The sequence below is a fragment of the Rhodamnia argentea genome, chromosome 9 (assembly GCF_020921035.1).
Source record: "Rhodamnia argentea isolate NSW1041297 chromosome 9, ASM2092103v1, whole genome shotgun sequence".
NCBI classification, from domain to species: Eukaryota; Viridiplantae; Streptophyta; class Magnoliopsida; order Myrtales; family Myrtaceae; genus Rhodamnia; species Rhodamnia argentea.
In genome coordinates, this window is record NC_063158.1 from 2,702,368 (window position 1) to 2,730,286 (window position 27,919).

The window sequence follows — 27,919 nt, forward strand, 5'->3', positions numbered from 1 at the left end:
ACATGACGAGCTGTTGCCTTTCGCCTTCCACCTCCGCGAACATGAGACTCATCTCGGAATATTTCTCCTGCAGTTCCTTTAGTTCACTTTCCATTAATCGATTCCTCTCCTTCATTGATTCCAGTTCTTTTGACAGATAACTAACATCGTCCTCTGTAGTATTCACAGCATTTTCCTACAAAAGTAACAATTTTCCACTTTTTTCGTGTTTCTTCAACTACTGAATAACAAAAAAGAGTTGGTAGGACCCACCCATGGGTGGCTCGTTGGTTAGGACGCATTTGGAATTGTGTGGTTAGGCGCACTGGTCCCAGGTTCGATTCTCTAGCTGAGCACCTATGATTTAAGTAGGGGGCCATAGCGGTGGATTGTTGTGCTAGTCTCCCCCGAGGAATAGTCGAGGTGCGCGCAAACTGACCCGGACACCTCGGTTATCAAAAAAAAAAAAAAAAAAAGAGTTGGCAGGGACTTGGAGTTTGTAGCATGAGTTCAGACCTGTTGGTCAAGTTTCCGTTTTCCTGGGTGAGCATGATTCTTCTGGCGAAACACTTTCTGAAGTGATTCCTCCGGTAGCTTCGGCAACCTGTGGTTGTAGTTAAAAAACCATAAGAGTAGAGTACAGCATGATCTGATCTCGTGGAGCTAAACAAATCTATAAAGCAGTTCTGTAATCAGATCCAATCGTATCATGGTTCAAGAAATTCTTAGCAGGACAAGAAAGACGCTATATTTATTTTAGTGTCGTGAGATCGGCATCTTCTTCTCCTTTCGAATTTGGTGGGATACATTAATTGGCAAACTTATCTTCCTATGACATGAGTCGTTGGAAACCTAGTAAAATGTCTCCTTCGTCTTTTTTCTAGACAAGCGAAAAAATCAAATTCCTAGCCAAAATTTATCAGCAACAAATAGTTAAGAACATATATAAAACGGCTACCTTCTTTCTCTATACTTAATGAAAAATAGAAATTGAATCTGAACATTGTTTTACATTAGACAGGATAAAAAAGGGGCGTACTTCTGCAGAACTACTCTTGGGGTTTTCATTGCTCTAGTCTTTGTCACTGTTGCTTAAGTGGGACCTCAAGCTCCTGTCGTTCAATTTCACTTTTGCATCTTCATTTTCTTCCACCTCTCTGCATAAGCACTTGCAAACGTCATGAATATAACAATCAAAAGTTAAGCTCTGCTAACATAGGACGTCAAAATGAAAACTGGATTGACCCATTGGCATCTCCCACCTCTGATTGTGGCTCTCTCCAATCTTACTGTTGGTTTCCCCACATCACCAGGAACCAAAGACACCATCAATGCATCCACATCCAATCGTGTCACCGGAAATTAAATGCGAAAATTTGAACCCATCATTCCTCCAACACATTGATCTCAAATAGCATCACACCCTTCCTTCTGAAATTGCCATTTGTCTGCCGACAGATTCGAGAAAATAAAAAAAGCAAAGGATAAAATCACAAAGACTTCTGACTGCTGACTTGCTGTGGCTTTGGTAGGCCACTACACTAACAGTTCCTGCTTTCTCAAAATTCCCAAGAGTTAACTCCCTTAAGATTTCACAAATTCAAAACTTGTGCTGTCATCGCCACTTTCTGGGGAATTACAAATTCACAACCCACCCAACTCAGCTCATACTATAATCATGAAGAAAATGGACCAATGATCACAATGCTGAAGAAAGCTAAGGCCGATTTATGTTGGATCTAGAAATATCGCCTAGAGGAAGGTGAATAGATGATTTTAAACAAATTTGACTAGAAATTACGAAATTAAAAGAATCAAGTCAAACTAAACGCAGAGTCGGAATTAGAATGTATGCAGTATATGATTCTGAACATAAATAGGCAATGCTCTATCAAGCACAAACAAAAGAGTTTAGAAATAGAGAAAATTACACACGATGATTATAATAGTTTGGCTTAGATCAAGCCTACGCCCATTCTTCCACGTTGACAGCCGATAAGTTGGATTCCACTAGTTATATCAATGAGGGTTTAAAAGTGATTGCACTTTTTGTACTCTCACACTCTTATAAAGCCTCTCACACATTTTCAATTTAAAGCTCTCGAGAAGGAGTATGTAAATATTGAAGCACTTTAGCAATTTGGAAATGATGATTCTAATCCTACACGAGTAGCTGCACCATGGATCTCCTTTTTATAGTCCTTTACCCCCAAACTAGCCATTGGATAGGTCTTCAAAGGATCATTCTTCAATCGTTGATTGGACGTTATCAATCTTGATTGAACAAGACTGTATCTTGGGAGATTCCGAAGCAATCAGATTCGGTCGCCCATAGAACTCAATCTTTGCTTTCCATAAATGGAGTTCTTCAAACATGAAAGTTGTCTTGACTCCTGGAAGATAATTTCTAATCGAAGATATTCTACTATGAGTTGTAGAATCATCCTATCAATAAAAACTTACAAACTTCCTTATACGGAATTCTTAGCCATATCTATAATTATCAAACGTGGATCTTCACACTCTCCAATTGATATATCATAGGTTCTGAACATCCTTCAAAAACAGAAATAGCCTCTAGAATCTAAACAATCTGAACACTGAATTTGAGCTTGATAAAGTCCTCGATGATGCTCGCATATAAGTTTCTTCAAAGATATAATTGAATCTACATAAATAATACTCCACTTAATCTGGATAAAATAATTCAACTCCTTCAGAAGTAAATATGCAATGACTTTGTCTTGAGTCTGAACACCAATTAAGATCAATATAAGTTTTTTCATTCGTGTGTAACACCCGAGATAAAACACTTAAAATATTCACCATATTCAATACGAATAAGGACATTTTTGTCAATATCAAAGTCTCTTGAAGGAGGTTTTCTCAACAATCTCCCTCCTTTTTTATGATGACAAAACTTCCTAAACGTATATTGCTTTGAAATGATTTTGATTATCAAGATATGTTCATGGACATTAATATGAATTTGATTCTGAATAAAATATGACACAATTAGAGTTAGAAAATATCACCGTGTCATTTTTCATCAAGCTATAACACTTGAACACTTATAACTTTTGAACACTGCATCCGCACTATGACACCTGCATCTATAGATCAGTACATCTTCTCCCCCTTTTGTCATCAACAAAATTAGGTCAACCAATAGGATTATTATTATAAAATCAACTATTAAGCCATAGTAAGGCTGTGATAGGAGCACATATAGATCCATTAAGAACATAATATAACCAACATAAACAATTTAAATACTGCAATAACAAGTAGATTTAGTTTGAAGAGTGTTGGTTTGGGTTGTTGGCTGGTATCAGAAGCACCATCTAGCTCACGTCCATCCTCCCTAGGAAGTCCTCCAGGCTATTCTTGATTGGCATTACTAGGTCTAGCACCTGCAGTATTTGGGTTACTGCCTCCAAAAGTTTAGGAAAAACAAGTACCACCCTTTGATCATGTACATGGATGTAGTTATCCAGACTGGATATAGCATCGCGGATAAACATGAGGTATTAACGAAATGCTTTTTCAAATAAGAATAAGCGTCTCTGCACTTTTGAAGCAATTTTATTCATCTCTTGATGAACAGAGGCTTGCAATTGGTCCATGCTCTTCTACATAAGGAATTGGGATGCCTTGGTTTCTGTAAATTCAGCAACAAAAGCCCTCACTATGTATTGACTAGTGGAATTGCCAAGAGGCACCTCATCCATCGTAGTGCCCGCCATAGGTTCCTTGCCCTTTTCAAAGGAATCTCCCTTATGGGAAGTTTCGAATTTGTTCTCCATTTGAATGCGAGTCATAGTCTCCCCATGAGTCTAAGCTAGGGCTTGCTCCGTCTCATTCTGAACATAAGCAGCATAATCTGAGTCTGTTTGGAGTACTCCCCCTGAATCTCAGCATCCTTAGCTTCCTATGCAACATCTGCTTCATTTGGTCTCTTAATAACCACTATCTCTACATCCATGTCCTGGATATCCTCAGAAACTTGCGGTTGATCATTTGGAAAATTAGGAATAAGCTCCTCTATGGTGATGGCTCCTTCCCTTTCATTTAGCATCTCCAACCATATTTCATCAATCATCCACCTTTCAAATCCAGCTTGTCTTTCAACCTCTTCAAGAAGAATAGCTTGTTCGGCTAAGGCATTCGGATTGTCCTATTCGGTGCTAACTGCACTTTCTCCTCCACCATCTCTTCCATCATCTTCACTACTTTCTTCCTCACCATCCGCATCCGAGCGACCTTCAACACTTTCATATTTTTTAGAAGATTCTGAACCATCTTTGGAATGGTTTGTTAGGGTTCATTCTTCATCATCTGAGCATGCATTATGTTTCTCTTAAGCATCTTCTCCTTCAGATTCTTCCAAGTGTTGAAGAAAAACCTTCCTCAATTGTACGTGTGAAGTCTTTTTCAAAATCTCCAGTTTTTCTTCTATTTGTTGTTCTCTCGGGATCATCTTGCTGTGTCTCCAAGTTAATTCTCACAAGATCTTTCTATCTATTTACCCACCCCTGGTTAATAAGTTTGAAGAACATTTTCTAGAGAATTTGTTCTCTAGCCACCATTATTGGTAACTCATAATTGGTTAACTCAGTAGGGAGAGTTATCTTGCAGTACTTGAAGATCGGAGAGATGAGACCCCCATAGGATATTTGTCCTTTTTCCTTGTGAACATATCTATACGTATGTAGGAGGATTATGTGTGCTAGAGAGAGATCATAGTTGGTCACTAAGGCCCACGTGAGCTTTGCTTCATACTTTGAGATATCTATTTTGGATGAAGCTTTGGGACGCAAGAATTCAATGATGATTTTATATACCACAACATGCTTAAGAGGGAAGTTATTGTAAGATACATGAGCTTTTGTATGTCGATAAAAATTTTCTTTCCACGTGAGAAATCTATAAGCAGCTTGAGGTGTAACATCTATAGGCCTGAATTTCTCTGCATTTACATCCATAATCTTAGCCAATTCATCAACGTGAAGAAATAACACTCATCACCAACAGTAAAGGATATGGACTCAATTGATGCAAAGGCAAGAGTAGAATAGAAATAGGCTGCAAGATTACGGTACACAGGGCCCTTGAATCTGAAAAAAAAAAAAATTCAATCATAATCCTTCAATGTACCTTCTAATTCGAATGCCAATGTTGTCGAAGTACTTGATATCGACAATCCTGTGAGGCATCACACCTCTATACTCTAGTAGCTCAAAGAAGTCTACATGTTTTTGTGACAAAAAGAGTTTGCTCTTGAAATTTTTGTCCTTAACAAATGACAACTTCATTTTGAAGTTCGTAAATAGTATATCATCATTGTCCTCAAACTTTCCTTTTGACTTAGAACTTGTAACTTTTCTAGTAGATCCTCCAATAATAACACCCTTTTGATGGAGTCCTAGTAGGATCCCCAATAACAAAACCCTTCGAGGGAGTCTTAGCGGACATTGGCACTTCGGGGTCTCCCATATTCACTTTTCCTTTTCTTGAATCCACTCTCTTGGTGTTCGAAGCACTGGGAACAACCATTCTAGTAGGCAGATTCAACATAGTATTTAATTCCTCTTCACTCATAAAACCACAACTTTTTACTAATTGCAAAATTGTTTCTTTTCTATCCATGCATCTTTCATGGCAACTACTAGTGGTTTAACAACAATGGCCTTCTCAACCTTCTCATTTACCACAGTGGTAGGCATACCTAAGTTTAGAGGTGCAGAGCCTCCATCCTCTCGTGTGTTCGAACCGGAGATTTCTTACGGGGGCGAATCACCTTGAGGCTTAGATTTGCCCCATGCGAGCCGAGAAGATTTTTGTAGTTGTCGCTCACTTCCACTAGTGGATTTCTTCGCAGAGGAGGCGGATTTTGGTGCCATTGGTGAATAGTAGATGATTTCGCTAAGGTGAAAGAAAGATTTTAAGAGTTTGAGTTCGAAAGAGTGTCCGTGTTCGAAATAGGATTTTTAGGGTTTGAAGTAGAGAGAAAACAATAGCAGTTTTGATAAGAAATAAGAGAGAACATTTCAAAGAGAAGCAACGGTTCAACTTTTAGTGGGAGAGGAAATTCTACATTGGAAGTTGAAAGCTTAAGGAAAAACTTTAAATCGGTTTATTTTTGGAAATAAAAATCAATTAGTGCTAAAATTCGAATCAATCAAACAGATAAACATATTATCTCAACCAATCGGGCATGCAAATATAGATTTGAAGAACATACCTTAATTCTTGCCATGTTATGGATATGAAACAGAATTTCAAGTGAGAGACGGACTTGTCCTTCTGAACTGTGTGCATGTACCTATTTTTGAAGTAGCTTAAGAAGAAGGATTAATAATTTTTCATTTCTAATATAATTCCTTATCTAGCAACTTTGTGAAAATATCAGCTAGTTGATTTTTAGTATCAACATATTGAATGTGTACATCACCATTTTGAACATGACCGCGAAAGAAATGGTGCTTGATTTCAATGTGTTTCACTCTTGAGTGCAAGATAGGATTTTTTGTCAAGTTTATGGAACTTGTTGTTACATTTAATCTCTACATTTGAGTTTTCAACGCCATAGTCTCTGAGTTGTTGCTTCAACTATAGAATCTGAGCACAACAACTTCCAACAGATACATATTCTGCTTTTGTTGTAGAAAAAGCAAATGTGCGTTGTTTCTTTGAATACCATGAAACTAGCATGTTTCTCATAAGTTGATATGTTCCAAAAGTACTCTTTCTGTCAATTTTGCAACAAGCAAGATCTGCATCTAAGTATCTTTTCGGTAAGAATTCAGATTCTTTGGAGTACCATAGTCCATACTTGGGATAAGTCCCAATGTACTTGATAATTCTCTTGATTGCTAATAGTTGTGACTCTTTTGGATTTGATTGAAATATTGCACATAAGCATACGCTGGATAGAATATTTGGTCTTGAGGCTGCGAGATATAGTAATGACCCAATCATACTTCAATAGAGTTTTGGATCCACTTCTTTCCCTTGCTCATCTTTGTTGAGTTTAGACGAATGAGACATTGGAGTTTCTATCCTTTTGCAGTTTTCGAAGCCGAATTTCTTTACAATTTCCAATGCATATTTTTCTTGATGAATGAAGGTTCCTTTCTTGGTTTGATATACTTGAAGTCTAAGGAAGAATCTTAATTCTCCCATCATGCTCATTTCAAATTCATCCTACAATGACTCAAAAAAGTTCGTGCACGGACGTTCGTTAGAGGAGCCAAAAAATAAAATTATCAATGAAAATCTGAACAAGAGAATATTTTTACCTTGCTTCTAAATAAAGAGAATAGTGTCAACATTACCATTTTCGAATCTGTTTTCGGAAAGAAAGCTACTTAACCTTTCATATGAAGCACATGGTGCTTGCTTTAAACTGTAAAGAGTTTTCTTCATAGTATGAACTAGATCTTTTCCTTTTGGTTTTCGAAATCAAATGGTTGTTTAACATAAACTTCTTATTTGATATAGCTATTCAGAAACGCACTCATCTGAAAAAGTTCAAAATCATTGTAACATGCATAAGCAAGAAGTAGCCTTATGGCCTCTAACTTGGCTACAAGAGCATTGGTTTCATCGTAGTCTATCCCTTTTTCTTGTGAATATCCTTTTGCCACCAATCTTGCCTTGCTTCTAATCAGTTTTTCTTTATCGTCTAGCTTGTTTATGAATGCCCATTTTGTTCCTATAATAGGGCAATTTTTGGGTCTTTGGCACAAGTTTCCAGACATTATTGATCTTGAATTGATGAAGTTCTTCTTGCATTGCTGTAATCCAATTTTCGTCTGAGATAGCTTCTTCAATTCCCTTTGGTTCTATTTCGGAGACTAGTACAATGTTGCTCATTGCTTCTTTGAACCATGATTTGATTTTGATTCCATCATCCAGACTTCCAATGACAAGTTCTTTAGGGTGATTTTTAGACTTGTGTTTCCAGTTCTTGTTGAATTTCTCGTCTTGAGCTTTGCTTGAGTTGTGAGAATCAAGTTATTTTTCCTCTTCTCTGGTCGATGTTAGTTGGACATCTTCCTAATTCAGAATGCCTTCAGAAGCTTGATTGTTCCCCGAGGCTAGGCCTTCTTTAGGCGCTTGAACTTGTTTTGGACCTTGAGTGTATGATAAATCTTGAACATATTTAGATTGATCAATCTATTTCTGAATATTTTCCTCAAACTTGACGTTAGATTCTGCAACGACCTAAGAGTTTTTGTTGTAGACTCGGTAGGCTTTGCTCATTGTTGAGTACCCAAGGAAAATTCCTTCATCCGATTTCGCATCAAACTTGCTAACACAATCATTAGCATTTTTTAAGAATGAAGTATTTGTACCCAAATACACGAAAGTATGCAAGATTTGGTTTTCTATCTTTAAAAAGCTCGTAGGAGATTTTCTCAAGTATTGGTCTCAAGGTTACACAATTTAAAATATAACAAGCTGTTGAAACAACTTCTGCCTAAAAGTGTGAAGCTATTTTGCTCTCAATCAAAATAGTTCTTGTCATTTCGTGCGAGGAACAATTTTTCCTTTCAAATATCCCATTTTGCTGGGATGTGTAAGGAGAAGAAAATTTGTGTTGAATTCCAAGATTATCACAAAATTCATAAAAGTTTTGATTTTCAAATTCTCTCTCTTGATCAATTTTGCAAGATATAGCATAAACTTTTTCATTCTGAATCCACTTGGTAAATTTTCAAAATGAAGTGAAAGCTTCATTCATATGAGCAAGATATAAAATCCAAGTAAACCTTGTGTAATCATCAACAATGACAAGATAGTATCTATTACCTTCAAGACTTAGAAAAGATATACATGTGTAGAAGCTGCAGTGCACAGTTAGAAGAAACATGTTTAATCGGTTTGAAAGAACTTCTCACCTATTTTCCGAGGGTATAAGCTATGCAGAGTTCAGATTTTTCAAATTTTGTCTCTGGCAAACCTCATACCAGGTTCTTAACTACAACTTTCAAATACTGCGATCTAATCATAAAATTAATTGCATTTATACAATTGGAGAAATTTTGTTAGATCCATTCAATTTGATCAAATATAAATTTTTTTCCACAAGTTTTCGATGAAATCATGCTGAATGGTGCCACGTAAATAATTGGGCCAAAAAATTTAAGAAGGCAAAAGAAAAACTGAAAAAAGCCCAAAAGATTTAAAACAAGACAGAAAAGCCGAATCCGGAAAAAAAAAGGAAAGAGAAAGATGGAACCCAAAGTTTGAGATGGCCAGGGGTTGGAGTGTTGAAGGAGCAATAAAACAGCCCCGGCTTCTTGCCCCCAAGGGTCTAGCCGGCGACTTTGCTAGCGAGTTCATGCTAACCCTCACTCATACCTGGGGATTTAGGAATGCAGCTTCTGATTCCAATTTTGATACATTGAGTATGGGAATTTCTCAGGAAATAACATGAGAATTAAGAGATATGGTTTCACTTAGACCGCCGCCATGGGAGCGATGTACCTTGCGCACTAGGATGTCGTGTTATTTGCTTCATCAGAATGCCGTGTTATTTGCTCTATCAGACATGTCATGTTTGTGTCGATAGCTCGATGCCATGTTCATGTCAAGACAATTCAATACATTTATTAAATGTGTGGTATTCTGATTAGTAAGATTTACACCCCTTTGACACGACACAATGACTTTACGGGACGTGGACATAACAAATGGCACGAATTACCAACCTACTAACAAGGGGAGTTCAACCCCTGACCTCAAACATGTATATCTAAATCAACAGCCATCTGAGCTAAGCGCTTTTGTTTGTCCATCGTCTTCCATAAACGTGTAAATGACATTATTCAGCTGTGACGTTTTACTTAAGTACAACCCAACGGTTCAACCAGTTGAAGCGATTGACATGTGAACTGGAAACCAGACCAGTTCTTTCAACTGTCCGAATTTGAATTTATAACACGGTCATTCACAGCCAAAAAGAGATGCTCATATGGAAACGAAGTCACGAATTCTGGAAATGTCCCAGGCAGACTCATAATAGGCATATGCTTTTCCCAGGTGTACTGTAAGCAAATGTGAAGAGGCAACCAAGTTGAAACAGCAACAAAATCTTCCTCCAAGTCTCAGACCCTTGAAAGAGCAAAATCCTTTAGAATCCAAACTTGCTCAGGTACAACATTGGGGGCCAAACATACCGATACCTCATTATTTGTCACTCGATATAGAGCATATAGAATGATGACTGAACTCTAATAGCATGATAACCAAGCTCTAATAGCATATTGAACGAAAGGTAGAGTTGCCATACAGCCTGTGGAGTATACCTTTCCGCTATTTGAGACAGTAAAACTACGGAAGGCGTATATAATGCAGTGGAGATGTATAGAGTAGACCAAACCAAAGGTAAAAAATTAAACTCACCTGGCCTCTAATGCATATCAGATGCATTTCCCTGTTTAAAGCATATTTATCCAATTTGAAATTGATGGCAAAAATCCTCTGCAGAGGAACCACCCGTCAATCATTTGATAATCTAGTGCTAAATCACAATGATTTATCAGATTATGGATGGTAAAAGAATCAACAAGCTTCGTCCCCACAACCCTCCACCTATTCAACTTGGCAAAAACTGCCAAAGCACAATACCCAATGCGCTCTGCAGAAGCACTCCAAAGCAAGATTTGTAACAAGTTCCTTTCACAGCAAGAAAGCAAGAAATGCACTCTGCAGAAGCACTCCAAGGCATGTAAAAAAGCTCCAAAGAAACTCCAAGAAGCATTGCAAGTTTGACATGATTATATTCCATGGCAGCAATTCTACTTATTGTCAGCCAAAACTATCCCGTTCTGATGAGGCACTACTCCATCAGCTAACGGCTAAGTCTGTTTATAATTTTCAAGAACCATTTATAACATCCTATTACGATAGGCAATTAAGCAAGCTGAGCACAACAAGTAAGGAAAACCCATGTAACTAACTAAGAAGGAAGAAAGAAATCCAGACCAATGATCGTTTACCCAACTCATTCTCTAAACTAAAAATGGAAAAGTGTCTTAAATGCTCACAAGATTAGACAAGAAGAAATTATTATGCCCGCAGAAAGCAAAAAAATAAAAAAAGAAAAACTAGCAGAGTGCCCTAAGAAACAATGCACCACTATCAATCCAGGCAACCCTACTTATCAGCCAGAAGCAAAATAAAATGATATGGCAAGACTTCAACCGCACACAAGGGTTAACAATTTTCCAATATCAATTACTTAATGGCTGTACATACTCAACAGAATTCATACTACTGCATAGAAACGTCACTACATAAGCACTACTGCCTGGTCAAGCCAGTCTGAAGCTGACAACATTAGACGAAAAAGCTAGCACAGAGCTTACAAACCGATCCATGGACATGATGCATTAGTAAAGGTCCACCAAGGACTGATCAATCCAGTCAGATGAATAGAACCAACTGAGAGAATATGTAAACTGCATTATCTAATACCATTAATTACCAAACTCATTATTGAGTCTCTTTCATCGCAAGTATTTCACGGTCTCGGGGAAGATAATACTGCACCAGACAACCATCATCTTGAATTACCAATCCAAAGCCACAACGTAACAAGGCTCGACTGATCACGAAAGAACTAAAGCAATCACACCAAATTGAAACAAAACACTACAGTAGGAGACAGAACACCCAACCGGTTCGTAGATTAAAAAAGCAGGGCAGTCCAGACATCTAAAGCAATATCCTTGGAAATATCAGCGAATAACCTTATGGAAGTCAGAAAACAACCAAAATTATCACCGAATGGACAACAAAAATGAGTACAAAGGACCTTCCTTTACCCTCTATCTCTCTTAATCGACATTCTGGATGACATCCTCGGCCGTGAACTTGGTCCCCTTCTCCTTGTCAGCAGCAGCGCGTCCCTGGGCCTTGCGATCGAGCAGGGACTTGCGGTCCTTGTCCAGCCGGAGCTTCGTGATCACGACCTTCGAGGGAGAAATCCCCACGTTCACGGTCGACCCATTGACCTTCTCACGGGTGATGCGCTCGATGTGGATGACCCACTTCCGGCGATAGACCTGGACGACCTTGCCCTCGCGACCCTTGTACGTCCCGCGGACCACCTGGACCTCGTCGTCCTTGCGCACCGGCATCGACCGCACGTTGTACTTGGACCGGAGGTCGGAGCTCACCGGGGCGCTCATCAGGACGCGGCGGACGCTCGACGGCGCCGTGAAGTGGGCCTTCCGGTTCTTGCGGCGGGAGCTAGTCACGCGAGGATTGTACTTCATCTTCGCTCTCTCTCTCTCTCTCTCTCTCTCGCTAGGGTTTCCGGAGACCGACGACTGAAAAGGATCAAGATTTGGGAAGGTGAGGTTATCCATATATACGAAGAAGGAAATGGAAACTAGGGTTTTACGCTGGTGGGCTCGACTTCATCTTGGGCTACGGCCCAAATTGGAATTTGTTCAGTTTCAAATGATTTTACTTCTGTTTGGCCCATCACGCGAAACTCGTGCGTGCCCTCCTTCGGGGAAAACCGAGAACTCGATCGCATCCTTTGGACAGCATGGATTGGATTCCATGTGGGGTCCAAAGATCCAACGGTTAAGATTTGTCGGGCTCATAGATATATCTAATATTTATATTATACAATTCATATTTGCGCCGATATCCTATTGGGTTCAAAACATAGAATTCGGATTTTGTAATTGGTCTTACTGCCGTCCTTGTGCTTTGGTATCATGTTGAAAACGTTAATTGCTGCTGAATCATTTATACGCAATAATCTTTGATAATGTTTTACTCAAACGGAATTATTCTTGAACTATAGTTTCGGGAATTTTCTCTACTACCCTTTTGAATCATCACCTACACTTATATTCTATTTATTTTGCGCGTGAGTGATGTCCACAATTTATAACGATGGTTGGAGGAAAAATAAGAATTTAAAAAAAAATTATGCACATGACTATTCAGTATCAATTAATTTGCTGGATTGTAACGTAAGTAATATATATGATTCAATTCATCTTTATGCCCATCAGATGAGGTTGAAATTTCTTTTTACGTTTGTTAATATAAAGTTACTTTTACATTATACTTAGAGATTTATGTGGTTTTGTCAACATGTTGTCCACTACATGATGCCTACCGGTGCACATTGATCCATGAGAAAGAGGGAAAATATAGTATTTTAATCGGGCATTATATTTTTATTTAAAGTTTCCTTTATTTTCAAAAAAGTTACTCCTTTTATCAAATGTTGTAACTATCATAATCATCACACTAAATACTAACCACTTAAGAAATTACTTACGATATAGCTTTTCATATAATTTGTTCAAAGGTTTTTCTGTTTTCAAGTATTTAAAGAGAGTAAAATGGAAGCAATTCCACAAACCACCGACCAATTACACAAATTATGAAAATTAGAGTATTTAATCAAAATCATTCACTCCAGAGGATTATTGATAAAGTCGATTCGTGTCGCCTTTGGCCCCACCGGCATACCTAAGTGTGGTCGGGTTCTCTATTAGGATTACCCTCCCCCCCCCCCCACAAAAAAAAATAATAATTAAACAAGAAAAAGGTCAGAGTTGAAAGCAGAGAATGCACATAGAACTCAATGCAAAGAGCATGAAAGTGTTAAGGTAATGTTTTGTTATGTTAGTAATAGTCTTTGCATAGTAATAGGTCCAATTGTTGGGGCTAGCGTTTATCACCTAGAGGATTATCGGTAAAGTCGATTCGTGTCTCTTTTGGCCCCGCTCGCGTACTTAAGCATGGTTGGGTTCTCTATTAGGATAAGCCCCCTACTAATTAAACAAGAAAAAGGTCGGATCTGAAAGCGGACAATGCAAGTCAATGCAAAGAGCATGAAAGTGTTAAGGTAATGTTTTGCTATGTTAGTTATATTGTTGTCACCATTGTCATCAACAACCTCTGCATAGTGATAGGTCCAATTGTTGGGGCTACCAATCATCACATAGAGGCGTGTGAATAGTTGATTTCAATGAGATTTAAAAAGTTAATGCGAAATTTTCAACAAATAAGGTTAGAGTTTAGTTCGGAGCTTAAGTGAGAGCAAGATGTGAGATGTCCTTAAAAACAGTAGCGTGCACAATTCAATTATCAAATTAAAATAACTAGAAGTTCAAGGGATAAAGAATTTGCACAAAGAGTTTATAGTAGTTTGGCTTTGTTTAAGCCTATGTCCACTTCTTCACGTTAGCAGTCAATCTTGGTGAATAGCTTAGAGGTTACAACTCGGTGATGATTCAAGTCAATGGACTTCTCATTTATCACTCACACACTTGAATGAAATCCTCTAAGTATTACGGGATCAAGAACATATAAAGGATGTGAAGCTCTCCCGAACTTTGGAATTTTAGATTCTACACTCTCATTCTTTCTTCAACCTTGAGGTCTTTTTTTTTTATACTCATTCACCTTCAAACTAGCTGTTGTAAGTGTGTCAGCCTAAATTTCTACTAAAATGGATCAACGAGGAGATTTAATTATTTGGCGCGGAGGATTGTTAGACTTTGGCTAGTGATAGAAGCAATGGAATCGGAAACTATTTGGATTTTATTTGAACCGATTTGTACAGAAATTAACCGAATTGGCATGCAAAACCTCCCCCATTTAGTTGACGATGCCTTAGACCCTCCACTATAAAACCCCCCCAACCTTCTCTCTCTTCCCATTCTTCCCCTCCCCTCCCGCGGATGCGCACCCCCATCGAGAGCTCCTCGTTCTCTCCGCCCGTCTCCTTTGATAGCTCCGCCCGTGCATTCTTCGAGCTCGACTAAGCTCCGGCGCCGTAGCAACTCAACGTAGGCGAACCCCACACCTCACCTCGGCCCGCCATCAACCTGCCACAACTTGCCGTCCACTCGACGATCTCCCACACTTCCTGTTCCACCCACGATGCCCGAGAAGAAGTAGAAGGAGTCCGGAGCTTGTTTCTTCACCGTTTCCACTCCCGTCTCTTCCAAACCCTTTGAAAGGCAAGTAAACATCTAGCCCTACTACTAGAGTGTTCGCTTGTTGTTGGATTAATGCAAATCGCTGGCTATGAAGAATGGGCATGGTAGATGGATTTTTAGTTTGCATGGAGGGGTGAACTACTTTATGCATCCGTGCCATTGTTTGAAGTAGTATCTTTGGGCCTTGGGTTGCTTGAATGAATGCATGGATCGTCAAGTTCAATCTCGATTTAACGCGATTTGCCTTACATTGTGTATAGGGAGTCTTGGCCCAGCACCCGAATGGATCATGGTTGGAGCTCATGGTTTTTGTGTTGGTTCCCTTGGATAAATTGATTGCAATCTAGCTAGGGGTAACCGAATTGGGGATTAGCTCGCCTTGTACATTGGTAGATAATCGTGGAGTGTAAACGAACCTGAAATAAGGTTCGACCATGTGCATGATGAAGGACTCAATGCCTAATTTGGATGCTATAGGTTAGTTTGCCAATGAGCACGAGTTAGTTTGCTAATAAATTATGAACATGAGCCATCGGGTTGTTTGAATTGTGAGACGAATTACTTAGCGTGCAATAGTTGAGCATGACTCGGTGTGCTAAACCATAACATTGTTCGTCTTTAAGCTAAGGACAAAACCATTTAAGCTATGTTAGGGCTCACTTATTGATTCTACGGGACTAAGTGGCAAACATACAATTTAGTTGTTTGGTTAGATGTATTTCTTGCTGGGCTTTTGTTCACCCTTGTTGGTTGACATCTTTTTGAGCTAGACAGATATGTCGTCAATTCCACCGCCTACCAAAGTTGTTTACCATTTTGGAGCACCAGTGCATACACACGCACATGGAGAGGTGCGTATTGAGTTCCGCTTCACTAGACATGTGTTATGAGAGGTTGCATACCATCGAGATGGTCGAGGAAGGGCTGCGGAGTATCGAGCACCATTTTGTTGCCATCTACGTTTGATGCCTAAGATAGTGGCTTGGGCCGCTCCCCTCTCCCCTTGTGAGCGAGTGCGGTGATGGCAACGATGAGGACAATGACAATGACTACACTAGCAATTAGTGCGACGGGAGTTAGTCATAGGTCGGATGTGCGGGTAGGTTTTTGATTCATGACGACACAACAACTACTTTTTGATGTTGGATGTAAGGTGACGTGGGGCATCAATGGATATGCACCTACTATGGTGCCGGTCCACAATGGGGAGCAAATGCCTTTTGATGTTATTCCCGTGTATTTATTTGTAAGGAACCCCCCTCAATGTGATTGCTTTGAAATCAGAAAACAAATAGCTAATTTAGTGGAAAGGGTTAGAGGTTATACTTGCCGAGTCATGCGTGTGCGACTTTGGGTAGTCAAGATCCGTGGGCGGATCATCTTGTTTGTTGTCGAGATGGTATGAGTTTCAATGGTCCGAATTATGGGTATTCGACCTAAGGCCGTGGGTGGTATGTGGTGTATGATGTATCGTGTCATGAGACTGTCAAGTTCTAGAGTCCTTTGCATTGCATCTAAGAATTGAAGCATGTGTATGTGTAGTGGTGGTGTTCTTGGAAATTGTTTGATTGATGGCTAATTGCATCCGAGGATGAGAAAATGTAACAAATCGAGAGTCCCATTTGCTTGTGTCTTGACAAGGACAATTAATGTCCGCCTATTTTCGGACGGTACACCATGGGAGCTTGATGGAAATCGGGAAGTCAATGGGTTGTGTCCCGTTGGAATGGAGCCACGTGGTAGGGAAATTCAAGGCATGTGTCCCTCTTGAGAAAATGAGGCCTATGTTCCTCATGATCCCATGGCTGATGTCCCATGGGCGAAAAGTTGAGGTAAAACTCGGAATCGAGGCATGTATCACTCGGATATAAAATGACGCTTGTGTCCCTCATATAACCATGGCCTATGTCCCATGGTACTCGGTTCAAAGTGGAAATATAATAGAAAATGGATCTTGTGTATGCTCATGCGTGTGGAGTGCGTGGTGTGGTTAAAGGTTGATTTATGTGTGTGGAGTTATCGAGTCTCATTCTGCATGTGGTTGGTGTCGGTCTTGCTTGGTTGTCTCATGGTTCGCTTGTCTCGTGTATCCCGATGCTTGTCACATGATTTTTGGTCCGATTGAGTGACCATAGGTAGTTTAGTCGAACAATTTAGAACGTCCTACTCACTGAGTTTCGGCTCACTCTTGTGAAATTTACCCTTTTTCGGATAGGATTTAGCCACTTGAGAAATAGAAGACTTGGACAAGAAGTTGACGGGATCTTGAAGCCCGCCAACGGAGATGGCGGATAGTACTTAGAGTAGATTTCCTCTTAAATCTTCTCGGTGTATTCGTTTGAATTGTTTACTACAAGATAATATAATTAACTAATAGATATACATATTATATAATATTAGTTGTTTTCGATTAGTATGATTTATGTGTCGTACAAGTAGTGAACCATATTAAAGCTACACTCTTTAGGCATGCCTACCATTTTCCTTTTTAGGGTGATGTACTTAAACCGTTTATTATATATATATTTTTGTAGTTCGTCGAATGATCTTGCTTTGTGTGTGTGAAACAAGTGTAGGAAACCTATAAGTAAGGCCATACCCCTTTTAGGTGTTGTGCCTACCGTTTGTTTTTTTCATGCACTTGTATTTTTGTATGGTTGAGTTACTTGACTTTTAGTTTAGTCTTCTGCATGCATCCTATATTATATAATATAAAATTAAAAATAGAGAGCGATTAACGAGCGGGTGACAGGTCCCGAGGTCAAGAAGGCGATGTCACAGCAAGGTCTTCAAAAGATCACTCTCCGAACTTCCCGTTTGGACGAGATTATCTACAAAGGATTTTATAGCCGTTAAGAATGCCAAAAGAAAGAATCCCCCATTTGAGGCGATCTCCCATAAAATAATGACAAGCGTTTCCCAAGATGGAGTTCTTCGTATGGTGAGCCATTCTCGTCTTCTTTAATCCATGTCCTAGAATGATCTTCATGATTGATAATCTTCAAGAACGAATCCAGCTTGATTTGCTAACCGTTATAAAAATGATTTGCATCTGAATTTGGATGTTGCTTCTGAATTCTCCTAAGAGTTTGAGCTCGTCAACCTCTGAGCTCGTCTCGTGTCCTCATCTAAGTCAACATTTGAGCACATAAAAACTTCATATGTAATATCCCTAACTTCACTTGAGCTTCCATTTTCTAGTCCCTCCAAACATATTGGTAATCATGGCCCTACCTTGTTGTTCACCTATTGGAGGTTCCTCTAAGCTTTACCGAACTTCTCGTTCTAAGCTTGTTCACCTTTTACTTAGGTCTCTCCGGCTCGTAGACATCACTATGCCCAATGCCTTGTTCACCATTAATAGATAACTTATAACGGCTTTATGGGCAAATCCCCGGTTGACGCTACATTTTTTAAGCCAACCCATTGCTTGACTTGACAAATGGATATCATCGTGCTTCGAATTAAACATAAACTTGTTGTCTAACGAAGAAATTGCCGAAATGGTTTGGTTAATCTGGAAAGCACGAAATGCCTACATTTTCAGGTCCACCAACCAATCTCGAGCAACCTAATTGGCCTTGCGGTGGCTAAGCATGCAAGTTTCCCAAGATGGAACATAGAGGCTTGGACTAAAGAGTGTAAGATAAAATTGGCCCAACTCAGCTTTGTGCAACTTACCCATTGTCTAAGAGGAATCCATATCGTCTAACATTGGGATTTCCGTGACATGCGTAACATTACTCAAATCAGGCTGTCCAAATGAAAATGGACGGCCTGATTTGAGCCATGTTTGAGATTCAAAATTTTTCAAACTCCAAAAAAATTCTCACCCACATTTTTTCCCTCTCTTTCAACACATGACGTGTCTCAAATTAGACCGTCTATTTTCATTTGGACAGCTTAATTTGAGTAATGTCATGCATGTCACGGAAATCTCAATGTTAGGCAATCCAAATTCGTCCAAAAGAGGCTAATAAGCTCGTAGATTGGGTAGCCAAGGCACCACGAAAAAAAGAACTCCCCACTAATTGATTCTCTTTTCCTCCGAAACCTATGTTGAATATGTTAATTTCTGATGTTCACAAACTTATTTTGAATTAATGAAATTCTCAGTATTTGGATAAAAAAAACCAGGATCTCCATTCTGAGTATTATTTTATAGAGAGAGAAGCAGATGCACTAGGTGATATTCCTTGACGAAATTGTTTATAAGAATGTACCAAAGAGATCGCGGGAGTCACTTGCTTTGATACGACCAATGAAACTACAAACCTATTTTTATAAAAGAACATCTGGTTTAGTATAGTTGACTGATTAATTTCTTTGTGTCTTAATAAGATATTGGACCGTTCCCGGCTGATATATGTGGGCTATTTGAAGAGAAAATAAAATACTAGCCTTGTGATGTCTCTCGGGATGTAATTAATTTGATATAATGAGGAAGAGGGTGGGATGTATTGTTGCGGGGTATAAGAAGAGGAGATTGGCATGAACCGAAAACGAAATCGGGCGTTCAGTTGATTGTGAAATTTACTAAGAACAAATTTCAACCTAAATCTCCAGCCTATAGAAAATGGCCTCAATATAACTTTCTGGTCACAAAATCGAAATTTCATAAACCTAATTCTTTTGCTTTATGGTTCTTCAGATGTGAAAACTATGCCTCCTATCATATTATGAACGGCTAGATTGATCTGATGGGGCTTTTATTTTTTGGGATCGAATCTGATGGTGCTTGTAAAATGTATCAGTTTCAATTTTGCGCTTCTTACTTATACGTGGAATGTATGTCAACAATTTGAAACCAATTGCTCATTGTGATCTTTATAGTTGGGTTTGGATTTCCATTGAGAGTTTTCCGAACCAACGAATTTATTACTAGCTACTAGTGAAACGCAATGCATGTCTTGACTTGTCAGCGCCTCACTCTCTCTCGGGCCAAATTGTCGTCATGCCTACCCAAGATCGCAATAAGGAAGCCAAATCCGAGCCCATTGATGTACTCATACCGAGCCCTCGATCTCAACTGAAAGAACTGAGTACGCCGGTAAGATGAGAGGCTTATGAGTACATTAATACTCCTTTTTTAATCTCCAATCACCATATCTAGAACTCCATCAAGCTTCACATCTCACACGTTAACTTGTCCATCAATTATCACCTATAAACATGCAAATAGTATCGCTGTGAAGTAACTACACATTTGGTTTCTACCTTGAATTTTTTGGTGTTTCTTGCTCAGGTGGATAAACCTAGTGTCAACATCCAGACAATATAGAATGACATGCAACGTGATCCTCATCTTGACGGCCAGTTATCTTGTTTTAGGTTGTTCGAATCAATAACTCGAGCAGCACATATCCGACCCAACATCAGAAAATATTGAAAATTTATTGCTGATGTATAGGACAGTGAGTGAATGTACAGAGCACAAAAGTGTGATAATCCAAAATGGGAACAAAATGATTAATTTGGAGGCTTATCGGCAAAGTCCATTAGCGTCACCTTTGGATAAGCCGCCCACTAATTAAACACGAAAAAGATCAGATCAGAAAGAAGCCAGATGCATATAAAACTCAATGCAAAGAGCACAAAAGTGTTAAGTAATGTTTGTATATTAGTTCGTAGTTCTCTGTCATCACCAATGTCATCAACAGCACCTGCATAATTTAATTACATGTCCAACTGCATTTTCCGGTGAAGTATTAGACCCCCCAGATCCAGAAGGTCAACAAATGGGTAACCCTTGCAATAAACGTCAAGCCTCAAGCATGTTTCATTACTTGGGTACCCGTCTTCTCCGAGTATTTAAACCCGGAAAAGTGCCTCTTCCTCCGCAAAGGATGGTAAGAGATCTCACAGAAAAAGGCAAACTTCAGTGGATGAGTGACATGGCCAAGGTACATTCTTTAGTGCCAATTGCTCCAGCTGATGCTGCTTGTTCTCCATATACGGCTCTAAAGGGAGAAGCTTTCACGGTGTGGATGAAGTCGCTCATCATGCAAGGAAATGGCTGCACTGTTTTCAACCAGAAAGGCGAGATCGTTTACCATATGGATAACTACGAAAAGAAGGGTAGCAGAAAAGTTTTTCTCATGGATTTACGCGGAAAAGTTCTCTTCACCATAATTCAAAGGGTATAGTCTATGTTTCTCTTCACTTAAAAGTTAACTAGATGCCCTCAATTGCTATATGAATTGTAGGACTGAGGCTATTGGTAAATGTTAATGCAGAAACTTCGAGTTTTTGGGCGCTGGGAGGGATACAAATGCACCGGCACCGGCTCAGATGCAAATGACAGAGAACTTTGGTTCCAGGTCAAAAACGGTTGTCCCATCTTTAAAAAGAGATCATCCTGCCAAGTTTCTGTGCACTGTGACAAAGCTCAGGCAAGATTTTTTAACATGGAGAGCACGGCTGGTAAATCGGAATTCAGCATAGTCAACAGAACAGGAGGACTGATTGCAGAGGTTGGCCTCTTCATACATCTGACCACCCTTATAGTCTAGTCCAGGTACTTCTTATTCTCTCAAACTAACACTCTGCCTTTCTTTGGTGATTTTCCAGGGAAAGAGGAAGCAGTCGTCTTCTGGAGTATACCTAGGAGATGATGTTTTGACTTTGGCTGTAGAGCCTGAAGTTGATCATTCCCTAGTCGTGGCTCTTGTCGCTGTTTATGGATCAATGCATCGGAGAATGTGATCTAATCTCGACATAGCGAGAGCGGCAAGCCCACCATGCTATGCATTCCGATATTTTTTTTTTTTTTTTGGGCCAATGAGCCATCTTTTTCCCTAAGAAAGCATAAGCAAGGTAGAGAGTTCTTGTAGAATACTGCACATTTTGTAATAAAACAAGAAGCGGAAAATATGAAAATGATTTACACTTGATCTCTCAACGTATGCACTATCTCTATACTTTTAAGTCTAGCAACCTGCTAATATGCATCTAATATCATCCAACATCGCTGATACTCCTGAAGACAATATATTCTCTTCATTCAGACATGTTGTGCTGTCTTTTCAAAATGCAAAAGGAAAAATGAGAGGCATTCCCTACTTCATTGACCTGTCCCAGATCTGTACGAGAACAAATTTCAAAATAGTGCTTAACATGACTGCTTTCAATAGGGTGATGACTGCAGACCGAAAAACAACAGATACGCTGTAGAGAAGATGGGGCATGATAAGATTCCTACTGCAGTTTTTGCAGCAATCCACTAGCTTAGAATTTAGATATTTGCCACCTGTTGTGCCATTAGCTTCAACTACAACATTCTATTGTAAAAGCTGATAGTCTCAAAAACCTCTCACCCTAATACACATACAACACTCCAGTTAAGATGAACTCCGATTAGTAATTACGAATTTTTCCCGCTTCCCCAGCAAGCTTATTAGTGTTCTAAGATAAGGGCTTGTACAGGCTTCGAGATCAGAACAACAGGAGTGAAGCAGAAATGATACGCGAAAGAGGAAAGATATGAATAAACACAGATTGATCATTACATCTCAAGACAAATACAAACAGCACCCCTAAATAATAAGTTTGCAGGGACAGAGACACGCCCAACAAATTATGTTTAAGCTAAAGAGTTAACCCTGCAAGAAAAATTAACAAATGAAGAAACCTATCTAATGATGTATAATGCCAATCAGAGAAGCCGGCAGTAAGAATAGGTATCATAGGTTTACTCTTGTTGACCCTGATGGCTCATTTCTGGATTCTCAATGTTCATTCCCAATGCTTAAACTGTACAATGTGCCTATCGATCTTTCTGTAAAATGAGAAAAAAATAAATCAATTCTTCTTGGAGTTTTTTAGGTTGCGCAGAGTCATGACAAGCTGTTGCCTTTCGCCTTCCACCTCCGCGAACATGAGACTCATCTCAGAATATTTCTCCTGCAGTTCCTTTAGTTCACCTTCCATTAATCGATTCCTCTCCTTCATTGATTCCAGTTCTTTTGATACATAACTAACATCGTCCTCTGTAGTATTCACTGCATGTTTCTTCACTTCTTTGTCCAACGGGGCTTCATCATATCTGGGGGCATAGAAAAGTAAAGAATGCAAACAGATTTACTATGCCATTTTCCTACAAAAGTAACAATTTTCCACTTTCTCGCATTTCTTCAACTACTGAATAACACAAAAAGAGTTGGCAGGGATATGGAGTTTGCTGCATGAATTCAGACCTGTTGATCAAGTTCTCATTCTCTGTGGATGAGCATGATTCTTCTGGCAAAACACTTTCTGGAGTGATTCCTCTGGTAGCTTCAGCAACCTGGATTTGCAATTAAAACACTATAAGAGTAGAGTACAGCAAGATCTGATCTCATAGAGCTAAACAAATCTATAAAGCAGTTTTGTAATCAGATCCAATCATATCATGGTTCACGAAATTCTAAGCAGGACGAGAAAGAAGCTATAATTATTTTAGTGTCACGAGATTGGCATCTTTTTCTCCTTTTGAATTTGGCGGTACACATTAATTAGCAAACTTATCTTCCTATGACATGAGTTGTTGGAAACCTAGTAAAATGTTTCCTTCATCTTTTTTCTAGACAAGCGAAAAAATCAAATTCCTTGCCAAAATTTATGAGCAACAGTTAGTTAAGAACATATATATAATGGCTACCTTGTTAAATGGGTAAAAGTGGTTGAGTTCGTCCAATCTACTTTCCAACTCTTCGATTTTCCTTTTGAAACTCTTTTCCTTCTCCAGAAAAGTATTCGTCGAGTCTTCCAAAGCAGCTTCTTTCAACTTTATTTGACCCTGTCAGAAGCTACTGTCAGTAAAAGACACACTGCATCACCTCATTCTGAGTAATAATTGTCATCAGAAGGAAACAATCATTCAATCGAACTCTTGATAAGGTGGTCAAAGTGTTTGAAGCTCTAGAGAATAACAGTGACAGCAGCAAAAAAACATCGACCAAGTGCAAAGGGCACAGAATTTACCTCTAGCAACTTCAGTTTTTCCCTGAGATTTGAGGCCTCTTTATTGCTGCTAGCAAGTGGAACTACTTTATTGTTTCTTGTTGCATTCTTTGTTCCCTCAGAAATAGCTGCACGGCCATTGCTTTCCTTGACTCTTTTGTCAATGCCCATGAAGGTGTTGTCCTTATTTTTCAGGTCTCCCTTCAGCTGGAATATTTGCTTTCTCAGATTCTCCTTCTCTGACTTGTCCTCTACGAGCGAATTTTTCAAATCATTACACTGAACTCTCAGTGTTTTGACCTCTGTTTCTAAGTTGCAGATCGTAAGATCCTTTTCATCCTTCAAATGCCTCAAGCGTTTCAATTCCACAAGTGAATACTCCAACTCTTTCTTCACCAAAGCTATTGCACTCACCAGTTCATTTCTTTCCACATTTCCTCTCTGAACCACCAGCTCTGCCTCTGTGATTGATTTCTTCAACTGTCTGAGCTCTTCCTTCAAATTGTCTTCCTCTGCTGCTTGTTTAGAGAGCATATTATTCTCTGCATTGAGCCTTGTGATCTCAGTTTTGAGTGCTATTATCTCATGGAGTAGATTCTCTGTAACTTCCTTCTCATGCTTCTCACAATCTTCGAGCTGCTTGGACTTTTCGTCAATCTCCAAAGCCATGTTGTTGATCTGATCCTTTTTTTCTCTTTTTTGGTCCGAAAGTTCAGAGAGTTTAATTTCGTATGAATCCTTGACTAACTGTAGCTCTGCATTGGCTTTCTGGAGCATCTCATCGAGTTGAATTTTCTGCATCCTCAGCTCACCAGCTTCCGTGAGGGCTCTCATGGCCACTTTCTCGTTCGCGGTAAAAGTTGAAGCCATTTGCTCAGACAGCCTTCTGAACTCCTCCTGAAGCCTCTCTGCAGTATTAACATTCTTCCTTCTCATCGTTTGCAAGGCTCTCTCTACTTGGATGGCTCTTTGCTCTTGTTCCACCTTGGCATGAGTTACGACTTCCAGATCAACTTCAAACTCTCGTGCCTGTTTCTCCAGCTCTTCTTCCAAGCTCTTCATGTGAGCGTGAAGTTCGTCAATGGTGGTTACAGATTCAGTCAATTCTTCAGACCGTTTTTTGAGTTCATTTTCCAAGCTCTGAATCTTACTTTCTAATTCATGCGAACTTCGAAAAGGCGAACCCTCATACTGCATCTTTAGTTGTTCCTGCAATTGGCTTTGCTCCAACTTACAGGAAATTTCGTGATTTTTCTGCTTCAATATCTCATAATCGAGTGCGATCTGTTCCATCTGCATTTCTAGTTCATCTCTATCTCTCCTGTAGATCTCTATTTCACTACTGAGGTCCATGATCTTCTGCTCCTGCAGATACGTTTCTTTTGCATCTCTGTGCTCCTTAACAATCTCTTCTAATGCCTTTTGTTCTTCATCTTCATCTGTTTCACATCTCGAAACACCTTCGCTTGGAAAGTCCTTATTTTCATATAGTCCCGATTTGATGGAGCATTTACCCATTTCCTGATTCTTCTGCTCCAGCATTTCATCCAAATCTTTTACCGCAAGAATCAATTCTTCATTCGATTCCTGGGTTTTCTGCAATTGCACCCGGAGATTGGCATTAAGGTTTTTCTCGTGATTGAGTTCTTCTCTAACTTCTTCCAGAAGAGCTCGCAGATCCCCATCCTCACACTCCAATTTCTTCTTCACTGTTGACATATGTAAGGACTTAAATTTCTCACATTCCAATTTTAGTGCATCTCTCTCCTCCTTCAGGGAAACCATTTCTCGAGAGAGATCTTGACCCCTTTTACTCTCCTTCACAATTTGCTTCCGGAGAGTTTGCAACTCCAACTCCGACATGCCCACCTGCCTAGCCGTCACTGCTAGCTCAGTTCTGAGTCTTTCTATCTCCGAGTCGGAAGCCTTCACTAACTTTCCCTCCAGATTGGCTTCTGACATATCAGCGACCACTTCGTGACCCAAACTGGCAGACCAACCCCATTTTTGTCTGTGAGGCAGTAACATATTGCTCATGGAGGATTGGAAGCCATTAGATTCGTGTGGAACAATAGCATTGTTAGCACTATGTTCCCGAGGCGTGTTCAGTCCCGAGCTGCTCTCAGAGCTAGAAATAGTTAAGTCAGATCCACTAGAGGCTCTGAAGCTACCATTCAATTCGGCATTTTGGGTGATGATGGTCTTATTAACTGGCAGATCCTACGATTAAGAAAAAGTTGAAGTTAACATCAATCATTTGCTTTGCTCCATGAAAAGACTCAAACTTAATGCCGTTCTTTCTCTATAATGTCGTTCTTTCTCTATACTTAATGGAAAATAGAAATTGAATCTGAACATTGTTTTACATTATGCAGGATGAGAAAGGATCGTACTTCTGCAGAACTACTCGTGGGGTTCTCATTGGTCTCATCTTTGTCACTGTTGCTTAAGTGGGATCTCAAGCTCCTGTCGTGCAATTTGACTTTTGTATCTTCATTTTCTTCCACCTCTCTGCATAAGCACTTGCAAAACGTCAGGAATGTAACAATCAAAGTCAAGCTCTGCTAACATAGGCAGTCATAATGAAAGTCAGCGATGATGCTGGTATTCACCTGTTGTCAACATTTTCCTGCAGCCTCTGGATCGAAACCTAAAAAAATCAGAAGATGTTTTCTCAGTAAGCAAAGTTCTGTCAACAAAAAAAAAGAATAGAGAGAGAGAGGGAGGGAGGGAGGCTAACATGTAATATAGCACCAATGATTGAATTCTTTAAAGGGAGGGAAACAGAGGAAGCCTTGGTCGCCTCAGTGTAATCTGCAAAATCTACTGAAGCTTCACCGACGAAACCAGATTTTGCAGCTCCCTGCAACAACCCTCCACATATAATTGACTTTAACATACAATTTGCCTAATAAAAGGCCCGACATCAACAGAACTGAAATTCACTGCAGTTTATTACCGTGGACACGATGAATTGATAAATCCTTTCATTTATTTTCCCAGTTTTGGGATCTCTAGTGAACTTAACCGTCTCGTAAACTGGATTGGCCCAGTGGCATCTCCCATCTCTGATTGTGGCTTTCTCCAATCTCACTGTTGGTTTCCCCACATCACCAGGAACCACAGACACCACCAATGCATCCACATCCAGTTGTGTCACCTGAAATTAAATGTGAAATTCAAACCCATCATTGCAACACATTGATCTCAAATGGCATCCCTCACCTTCTCCTTCTTCTGAAATTGCAATTTGTCTGCCGACAGATTCAAGAAAATACGAAAAAAAAAGGGTAAAATCACAAAGACTTCGAATTGCTGACTTGCTGTGGTTTTGGTAGGCCACTACGCTTACAATTCCTGCTTTGTCAAAACTCCCAAGAATTAACTCCCTATCATCGCCACTTTCTGGGGAATTACAAATTGACAACCGACCCAACTCAGCTCATACTATAAGAACGAAGAAAATGGACCGAAGATCGCAATGCTGAAGAAGAAAGCTGAGCCCGGTTGGTTCAAACCCACTTAGTCAAAGCTTCGCACATTCGCAGCATCAAACAAGACATAATAAAAAATGGAACTCTTCAAGTACCTGGGTCGCATGAAACTGCAACTTGAACACGGCTTTGATCTTGTTCTTCTCGCTCCTCCATCTCGCCGGCTTGAACATCTTCTTATCCCCTCTGGCACCGCCCCCCCACACTCACGGGAACCCCGGCGAGAGCCACCGGACACTCGCCATTCCCCTTTTTTTTACCCCCTTCCCCACGTCACCGTCTTCTCGACGCTTGAGACTTGACCGTTGTCCGAGTGCTAGCTCATTGGGCAGATTGAGATACGAAGCACAGTGCCTCTGAATTCGCACAGAAAGGGAGAGAGAGAGAGAGAGAGAGAGAGAGAAAGGTGGAATGCGAGCGTATCCAAGAAGAACAAGGAGCAGATCTGATGTGCTCTGCGTCTCGAGAGTGAGAGCTCGTGCTCTGCTTGCAATGTGGCTTAGTTCGCTTGTTAAC

General features: G+C 39.8%; 3 protein-coding genes across 4 annotated transcripts; 1 reads left to right on the forward strand and 2 right to left on the reverse strand.

The window, feature by feature from the left end:
* Nucleotides 1-488: 488 nt before the first annotated feature.
* LOC115756129 (myosin-11-like) lies at nt 489-27,919 on the reverse strand. 2 transcript variants are annotated; one of them, XM_030695817.2, is made up of 9 exons: nt 27,499-27,918; nt 26,869-27,069; nt 26,650-26,772; nt 26,522-26,559; nt 26,303-26,420; nt 23,931-26,129; nt 23,608-23,745; nt 23,165-23,253; nt 22,453-23,013 (listed from the first exon to the last, which is right to left on the reverse strand). In XM_030695817.2, exons 1-9 carry the CDS (start codon nt 27,574-27,576, stop codon nt 22,770-22,772), a joined length of 3,228 nt encoding a protein of 1,075 aa, XP_030551677.2. In that variant the 5' UTR covers nt 27,577-27,918; the 3' UTR covers nt 22,453-22,769. The 2 variants fall into 2 exon arrangements, with proteins under 2 accessions (XP_030551679.2, XP_030551677.2); XM_030695819.2 differs by lacking the exons at nt 22,453-23,013; nt 23,165-23,253 and adding an exon at nt 489-583 and having other exon boundaries at nt 27,499-27,919.
* LOC115756132 (60S ribosomal protein L26-1) lies at nt 11,654-12,343 on the reverse strand. Its single transcript, XM_030695822.2, has one exon. The coding sequence runs from the start codon at nt 12,267-12,269 to the stop codon at nt 11,829-11,831; it is 441 nt and encodes a 146-aa protein (XP_030551682.1). The 5' UTR covers nt 12,270-12,343; the 3' UTR covers nt 11,654-11,828.
* Nucleotides 20,784-21,704, forward strand: LOC115756084 (protein LURP-one-related 11-like). The gene is made up of 2 exons (XM_048285005.1): nt 20,784-21,109; nt 21,206-21,704. The coding sequence occupies exons 1-2, from the start codon at nt 20,816-20,818 to the stop codon at nt 21,479-21,481; spliced, it is 570 nt and encodes a 189-aa protein (XP_048140962.1). The 5' UTR covers nt 20,784-20,815; the 3' UTR covers nt 21,482-21,704.